We start from the raw sequence: 8,428 nt of genomic DNA on the forward strand, positions 1-8,428 counted from the left end.
TATTTATAAATGTCAATCTGGCGTGATAACTCTAAACAGCGTAGATGAGAGAGTTTGTGACCTGACACTGGTGGTAGCTCGATGAATTTCTCCCGTGAAAATGAGTTTTCTTTTTATCTGCTGGAACATCACTTTAGTAACAGTGCAGCATTGTGTTCCTGACCGCTAAGGTTCTACTGCCAAAAATTATTTGCTCTTCAAGACCTTAATTATGTGAAATCAAGAAGTCAGAAATGTATTGCCTTCCTCTCGTTCCGTGGTTTCAGAGTACACTGGCAAGCACAGAGGGGGTTTTCGAGCGTAGCCTTTTTCTCAAACGCGGATTGAAAAGATCGGGCAGTGCAGAAAGTCCATGTTAAAACTGTGTGAATGCATGCCCAGATTTCTTGGATTCCCACTCCTGTCCTAAAACCACATTGTGCAAGTGGTTATGTTCTTGTTTGCCAAACATGAAATTTAGTTACAAAGTTAGGAATTAGACTTGGTGACAACTATAGATTTTTCTCTTCCAGCGAAGCATCAAATGAGTAAGCTGCCCGTGTCTGATGAGTGCAGATTGCAGGGCTGGGTGCCTCTTTCCTCTGCGATAAACACGTAGGAATTGCAACTTACCTCTTAACCTTTATTTTGTCATTTTTAAAGCTAGTACTTATGTAATCAGAAGATCTAAATTTAGCAAATCTAATTACTTTGAACTGTGTATTAATATTTATTACCGAACAGATGTTGTTAGGGGGTGTAGTATCATGCACCAGTACTTGATGAAAAGCGCTCTTAAACCTTCTCCGGTAAAAGAAGTCTCTATTCTGCTGCTCTGCACCTGTCGGCTCCTGTTTCAGGCGTTCAGTTGACACTCCGAATGTGCATCGTTATACTTCCGCAGTGTGACTGCGTATTTTATTCCTAATTTACAAGAATGTGTAAGTGAAAGAGAGAACATGGGATAGAGCAAGACCAGAAAAACCTACAACTAACATGGATGAATGCTGTGTATAAAGCAATGAAAATGGTGCCAGTTAAAATGTCTTTTTATTTGTAGCTCCTTAAGAGACTTTTTCTTTAATGCACCGAGAGACTACTTGCCATGATGCTTGCCGAAGCAAGTTTATAATTATAGCAGCGCTTGATGGACTTCCTGGGTAGTTGGGATTTCAGCTGCTCAGGCTGCACCACAGGAGGCATCTGCTCTGGAACTGTTCTTCTGGGAACCTGCTTTTGGATGAACAGGAGCAACACTTCCCAGAGACATTGTGCACAAATAATTCTTGCTGCAAACTGTTATTTTGGAATAAATGATAAACAGTAAAAATGTTGCTAAGCTAGTACTACCTTCTGCTTTAATTTTATCAACATTTTTCTTCCTTTTTTAAAAGTGGGGTGAAACTGCAGTTGATGAAAGGATTAGAATCTCAATTCCTGAAGCACTTGCTGCTGCCTGTTCTTGGAAGTGCAATCCTTAAGTAAAATTATTCAAATTGTTTCTGTTAAAGAAACTTTTTAAGCATCTTAAGTTTTGAAGTGCTGCGTAAACCATAATTTTTGTCTTTAATAACCTCTATGTGTCCATAGCTTCGTTTTCTTGCAGCACAGACAGTTTGGTTTGAGTGGTCTACTCAGTGGTGAGCAATCCTCCTGCCGTTACAATCCTTTATAAGCAGCTCAGTAGCGTTGCCCCATTTGTCCCATGCAGAATTCAGAGTGAGAGCTTAGCAGTTAAAAAAAAAAAAAAGCATACGTTCTCTTTAATATTGTCCTGTCTTGTTATGTCTCGTGGTTCTGGCTGGTATTTCTCCTCTGTTTTCAGATTAATGTTTCCTGCCTGTTGAAGTGCTCATGACCTCAATAATCTTGTTGGCAATTCTGCCGGAGTCTCATGCCGTTTGCTTATTTCTCCTAATAACTTATTTTCATTGCACTTCCAGTAGGCAGGTGAATGTCTGATGCAGTAGCAGTAGGTAATACACATTTTTGTCGCACAACACATCTGACAATAAAATAACTTCTATTGGATTTATTCCTTGCTCGGCCGTTGTCTTGGGTTTGTGGAAAGCTGTGAATGGATGCTGAAAGCGTGCTTTGTGCTGCAGCAATCATCTTAATCGACTGGTCATGCTGTACTGTATCTTTGACCCTTGGATGATTTTTCAACTGTTTTGTGTGTTTGTTTGTATTAAATTAGTTAATGTTTCTTGAAAGTTCTTCTGTAGGGCTTTTTAGGCTAACTTCACAGTGTTTGCTTTTCTGATTCCTTGCATGAACTGCTAAATGCAGTGGAACAGTTGCAGAAAAGTTTATTACGCGGACCTTAGCATCAGTGCCAGAGATTGTTCTGGTTTTTAAAATCGTGACTGCATTCAAGGTACATTGCTTTGGGATTACGTTTGTTCTGTTTGTTGTGAAATAGAATTTACTCATTGCAGACACTTCAAGCTTTTTTTGGTGACACGAAGCATTTAAATGTCCTGAGCAGGTGGATGGGTCTTTACCAGCTCTGTCTGTCATTCCTAAGTTTACCTTGTATTTGAGGACCTGGTTTTGAGTAGGATTCTGTTTGAGTTTCTTGTCTCTTCAGCTGTCCGTCTTTTGAAGAAATTAGACACAGGCTAATGCTGGAAGTGAAGACTTCAAGAGCGAGGCTTGACTTGATCATTAAATGTCAATCATGGCTTTTGTTCAACTTCTGTAGAACAAAATTTCCCCTTCTTAGAAGTGCTGTACTATGGAAGAAGTTGAGTCATTAAGTCTTGTGTAAATTCAAGCACTGTAACTTAAAGTGTGATTATAAATACCTTAACTTTTTCTGTTATAAACCAAGTATTTCTAAGACTTTCACTTAAGTTTAGACTAGTCTGTAATTGCTAGATATGCGATGCCAAGGACAGGAAAGGATGTCACTCTGCGTTAGATGTAGGTAGCTCATAATTTTGATTTTTTTCCTTATTTTTACCAGTCAGGTCCACTGTGTCATGCTGATATTTATTCAGCTTTACACATTTGAAGTTATTTTAACATAAAGTTATTCAGAAAATCCTTGTAGAAAGTGAGGCATTTGCTTCCTCCTTCCCCTCCCTGGTCCTGATGAGAGACATGATGGTACTTGAGGCAGGAGGGTTGAAAGTTGTGTTTAAAAACACCACAAAAGCCTCATCTGACTTAAGGAAGCTTTTTCTGTTATTTTGTCTGTTTACCTGGAGTTTTCCTTCTCTTCTTTATTATATATGATCTCAGTAAAAGGTTTCTTTTCTGGGGATTTGTGCTTGTGAAAGGTTTATAGGTTTGTGTCCACTGGCTTTTTTTTCTCTCTAGAGGAAACGTACACGTTCTTCATCCTGAAGAAAGATCAAAGTTCACTCATAAAACTGGTCTTCCCAGACTGACTGCGCAACTGCTTTGAAATGAGTATATCAGCCTTACCAGCAGTGAAAATACAATCGCCAGATCAAATTGAAGTCGCTTGAAGGAAGTAGGTTGCTCATTAAAATGGTGAAAGAGGAGAGGCATCAGAAACCATGAATCTTTTTGCACGCAATCTTCTTTGGCTTGCAGTTCAGAAGACGGCTGGTTAACAGAACTTGTGCTGATGGCTGGTGAAGGTGGATGGCAGTAATTAAGCTGTTAAATCCTGTGAATTTTAGTTCCCTTCATAAGTGTTAGAAAAAAGATGTAAAATAGGAGGACTTGGGCTTTCTAAAGTGAAAGTCTAACAGCGTTAGATCCTATGAGAAGAAACAAATGTAAGCAACCAGTTTAATTTAAATTATTTTGCATTGGATTCAAAAGTGAGAAGAGAGGATTTTCTTTTTATTCTTGGAAAGGATTCAAGTTTGAACACACCAGGTCTGGAAGCTTGTTTAGGCTTGATGTGAGAGTCTCAAGAAGACAAAATGGTTATTGCAAGTACAGTTTCTCTGATACAATTTGGAATAGAATTTTATTTCCATTGATGTAGAATTTAGGACTCAGAATTATCCTTGGTTTTTTTAAAGTGGTTTACTAAAAAAGGGTGAAAGAGTAAAACTGGTATTTGAAGACCAATATCTGGGAACAAAGATGTGTTTAAGTAACATTGAGCCAATTCTGAATTTTAAAGCAGTGTGTAAATATTTCAAAAGGAAGTAATTGCTTTTGAAGACACTGTTGCTATACTTGGAAAATATTTTCACCTGATGCACATAGTCAGACTGCCAAGAACACCTGAATTCTGCTCCTGCCCTTTTCTGGGGCTTTTAAATAGATCATTTGGCTTTCTTCTTTTCCTGTTTTTGCAGTGTGGCTCTCCTTTATCCACCCATGAGTGTGAAAGGAAGAAAGCACTGCATTCTTTGTGTTTGCACTGAGGTCAGTGCAACTGCCCATAAATAAGATCTGTTACAGCTGAACAGGGATGATGTGGGCTAGAAGGGTCATCGTAATGGAAGAGGTCACAAAAAGGGGACCAAAGGTTTCATTGATTTTGAAGGCAGCTTCGTAGAATCAGTCTGTGGTGCCTTGGGAGAACCATCCCACTTGTTGATTCAGACTGAAAATGGGGAATCAGATCCCTTGTGCTTTGCCCCCATTTTGATGTGTGAATGTTTTAATGAATCTAGTGTGACATCCAGGGCAGGCTTCCCCAAACGCTCAGCTCTCCCAGAGCTCGTGAAGAGCGCCTTGATAAAATCCCATGGTGTGTGGGTATGAGCAAACTCAGCATCTTGCCAAGTCTTGGTTTTCTGAGAATTGTCATTTGGTTTGCTCTTCAAGTAATTACCATGTCCAACTTGGAGAAGAAAACTTTAATGAGCTCTCTGCGGCATGTGTAGAAAAATGTGCAGGAAAGGGACTTCAGGTCAGTGTTGATTTCTGATCAGAAAGCAATTTGTTCACAGGTACTCAGAGCTGAAAGGAGATATCCTTGTTCTCAGTGCAGTTCCTCTGATGGTCTTACCCCCGTGAGCTTCAACAATCCATTGTCGTTCTAGATGTTATCAGCATGATGTTTGCGGCAGAGACCTTTTTAAGCCTTCTAGATGATACTCTACTGAAATAATACATTAGTAGAGCAGTAAAAATACAGTTTGTGGAAAGGATTTTGTGTAGCAGAAAAAAAGAGATTGTGGGAAAAGAGCGCAATAGCTGAAGCTGACCATACCCACCAAAACAGTAGACATTCCCGCTGTTGTTTATTTAGAAGTTTTTTAATTCTCATGTTGTCTAAATAACCATTAGTCTTGCTTAATATTTTCACTGTTATTTCATGCACTTTTTTCTCCAGGCCCAAAATGTTCAGCACAGCAAGGACATGACTCTTGCCAGCAACCGCAGTCTGGCAGAAGGCAATCTTTTGTACCAGCCAAAGTTGGAGTCTATGAAATCAAATTTGACTGAAAAATATCGAGAGCTGCAGGTTCTTTTTGAAGCATACCAGATAAAGAAAACAAAACTAGGTAACATCTGCTGTTGCCAATTACGATTTGCTGTTTTCTAAGTGAATGTAAATCTTTTGCACTTTTTTGTTTGTTTGGTTTTGGTGTCTCATTTTCAGCTGTGTGAATTAGGGTACAAAATGAAATGTCATTCTTGTGTAGTTCTGAAACAGGTCGTGCTTCTAATGTTTTTTTTAAGTATCTGTGACACCTGGTAACAGATACTGTAAACTCTGTTACTGGGTGGTTACCTACCTGTTGTTGACCTACTGTTCTCTGAATAATCAAATTAATTTACCCTGTTAAAAGGCAAAACATAATTTGAATTTTCAGTGATTAATCCTAAATCAAATGGAATATTGCATTTGACTTTCTGGGTTATGAAATATTGTACGTCTGATACTGCACTTTAAAGTGCTTTGTCTTTCAATATTATATATAATTGTAATTAAATTTTGGCTTTTAGCCTTCTGACAATATTCCTAAATTGCTTAACGTATTTTATTACTGTAGATCACCCTGTGTAGAACAATGGAGTAGGCTGGTTGTACATCTGTGCCTTGGAAATTTCTATGCTTGCTGTGACTGCATAGCTTCAGTTAGAAGTCACTTAGAGCCAGCTGTCGCTTACTGTTGTTTTTGTGCCCTTACAGACAGACAATCCAGTAATGCTTCACTGGAGACACTGCTAGCGCTGCTTCAGACGGAGGGAGCTAAGATTGAGGAAGACACAGAGGTAATGACAGCACACTTCAATTCTGCCACATACACCCATTACTGAGGACTTTCAGTGTATAGAGCTGCAGGGTAGTGCTGGACACGTAATATACTACAGGGATGTTTTTAAGAATATGGTCTGGTCTCTGCTTTGAACTTCAGTGAACAGTCATTTGGTTTCAGTGAGAATATTTTTGAGTAATTTTTTTGCTCCTAACATCTTTGAAGTTTAAGAGATAAAACGCTCCTTTTCACAAAAGAAAGCCAAACAACCTCTCTCAGTTCCTTGGCATTGCTTTCAAACTCATATCGTATAAATGTGCAAATTTTTTTTTAAATTGTGTTTGACTGGTATATGTATTAATCCATTGCAAATGTCAGTTAGTAACCTAATGAAAAACTGTTCCTGCACTGTTTTTTCTCCAGCATTTCCGGTAAAATATTCCATTATGATTTCAACGTATCTGTCTAGGTGCCAGTGATCACCACACTCTGTGATACAAGTGCCTGAAGGGTGCTCTGATTTCAGAATAATGGATGTGTTCGGTTTTGTTTGTTGGTTTGCCTGTAGGATGTTCTCTAACTACATAGCATGTTAGCATCGTGGAAATAATCTGCTCATTGGCCCATTGGCCCTGAGTTGTGATCACAAAAAGACATTCCCAGGACAAGTTGGATTTTGTGATTATATGTACGGTCACCTCTCTTAATTATTAAACATCGTTTACCCAAAGGCACAAGTAAGCGTGGGTGTTAAACCTGGCTTAGCAATAATCTGCCTGTCTGTACTGAGGCTTGTGGAGCTCTCAGTGTTTCTGTTGGCATTTCAAGAAGTCCTAAGCTGTAATTCAGCTTAGCTGGCAGTCTGGAAAGCTGTTGAGCTTGATTCATTCCTGTCTCTGATGATGAGGGGAATGTTCAGAGCTAGATTCAGATGTTCTTACTGCTGTTGCTTCAGTATAAATTTCAGCAAAAATTATATTTAACTCCCAATGTAATGAGTAATAATGAATTTAAATTTCTGCTCAGAACACTTAGTATGCCAGTCATCTTCCATATGCAAGCTGGAAAACCACAGGCAAAATTACACTATTTTTAGGTTATAAGCCATTTAGATTCTCTTGCAGTATGCCATTCTCTAAGAGATTTTTCCATATTTGACAGAATATGGCAGAAAAATTTCTTGATGGTGAGATACCACTGGATTCCTTCATTGATGAGTACCAGAGCAAGCGTAAACTGGCTCACCTGCGCCGCGTGAAAATCGAGAAGCTCCAAGAAATGGTGCTGAAGGGACAGAGACTTCCACAGGTTCAGCCTCAGCCGAGAGCACCCGAAACAACACCAGCACCTCAAGATTCCTACACTTCGGATGCAAACACACCTCCTTCTGTCGTGCCCCGACGAATACCACCCCCTCCGCCTTCTTCAGTCCCAGCAGGACGCTTTCCTACTCCTTTTACTGCAGCCATGAGTTCAGGACCAGCTCTTTCTTATCCAGGTGCTCCATATCCTCCTCTCCCCCCTCGACCAGGAGTTCAGGCAGCAAGTCCGATGCCACAGCCGGGATACCCATCTCCGTTTGTCCCACAGTATCCTCCAGCTCTTCCCCAAAGACCACCTCGCCTTCCGCCACATCCTGGCTTTATCCTCCAGTGAAGATTTTGGTGCGCCTAACTTATGTATTGGTGCTTATATTTCCTCTTTCTCCCCATCAGAGACTTCATGTAGGCAGTGGAAAGCCTCTGGTTTTTGCACAATGGAGTACAAAATTCGAGCTGTGGCACAGAGGCTTCCAATTGCGTTTGGTAAATGTGATTATTTTTGGTTTTAAATATCAGTGACAACAAGGTTTTTCTAGGAAGGCGGTAGGGTCTAAATTTTGTAAATCCAACAAGTTGTGAAACAACATACAGTGGATTTCCTGACATTACAAATCGAATCATGCTCTGAATTCTTTAGTGATGGTAAACCAGCATCCTCTGCTGCTCTGATGTATTCCCATCACAGCTGGATGTATGTTTGGCAAACTGGGAGCTGTTTGTCTCTCTAAAGAATTCTCTGTCAGTGGTAGTGGTTTGATAGTAACAACCATATCTGGGCAAAGAGTTGCAACGGACTGCGTCAGCGTCCTTTGCAGTGTGCCCGGGCAGCGGCATTTGTAGCCAGGTGCACAATGTTTTCAGAGCTCGCTGAGCTGAAACTCTTGTCAGAAAATGTTCTGTGGTTTTTAGACAGTAAAAATCCCAAGAGTTTCATTTCTACATTTCAGTTGTTACCTTAAACTTTTCATAACAAAAATACAC

At 39.8% G+C, this 8,428-nt stretch overlaps 1 protein-coding gene across 1 annotated transcript; it reads left to right on the forward strand.

The window, feature by feature from the left end:
• The first annotated feature begins 5,260 nt into the window (after window positions 1–5,260).
• VPS37B (vacuolar protein sorting 37 homolog B (S. cerevisiae)) lies at window positions 5,261–7,917 on the forward strand. The gene is made up of 3 exons (XM_010087150.1): window positions 5,261–5,426; window positions 6,059–6,141; window positions 7,287–7,917. Exons 1-3 carry the CDS (start codon window positions 5,282–5,284, stop codon window positions 7,779–7,781), a joined length of 723 nt encoding a protein of 240 aa, XP_010085452.1. The 5' UTR covers window positions 5,261–5,281; the 3' UTR covers window positions 7,782–7,917.
• The last annotated feature ends 511 nt before the right edge of the window (window positions 7,918–8,428 follow it).

The sequence above is a fragment of the Pterocles gutturalis genome, unplaced genomic scaffold (genome assembly GCF_000699245.1).
Source record: "Pterocles gutturalis isolate BGI_N339 unplaced genomic scaffold, ASM69924v1 scaffold46561, whole genome shotgun sequence".
NCBI classification, from domain to species: Eukaryota; Metazoa; Chordata; class Aves; order Pterocliformes; family Pteroclidae; genus Pterocles; species Pterocles gutturalis.

What these genes read in the sequence shown, in the direction of transcription:
- VPS37B (XM_010087150.1), top strand. Translation starts at nt 5,282, where the DNA reads ATGACTCTTGCCAGCAACCGCAGTCTGGCAGAAGGCAATCTTTTGTAC. An exon ending in GATAAAGAAAACAAAACTAG is followed by an intron (nt 5,427 to 6,058) that starts GTAACATCTGCT and finishes GTGCCCTTACAG; the next exon opens with ACAGACAATCCAGTAATGCT. An exon ending in AGATTGAGGAAGACACAGAG is followed by an intron (nt 6,142 to 7,286) that starts GTAATGACAGCA and finishes CATATTTGACAG; the next exon opens with AATATGGCAGAAAAATTTCT.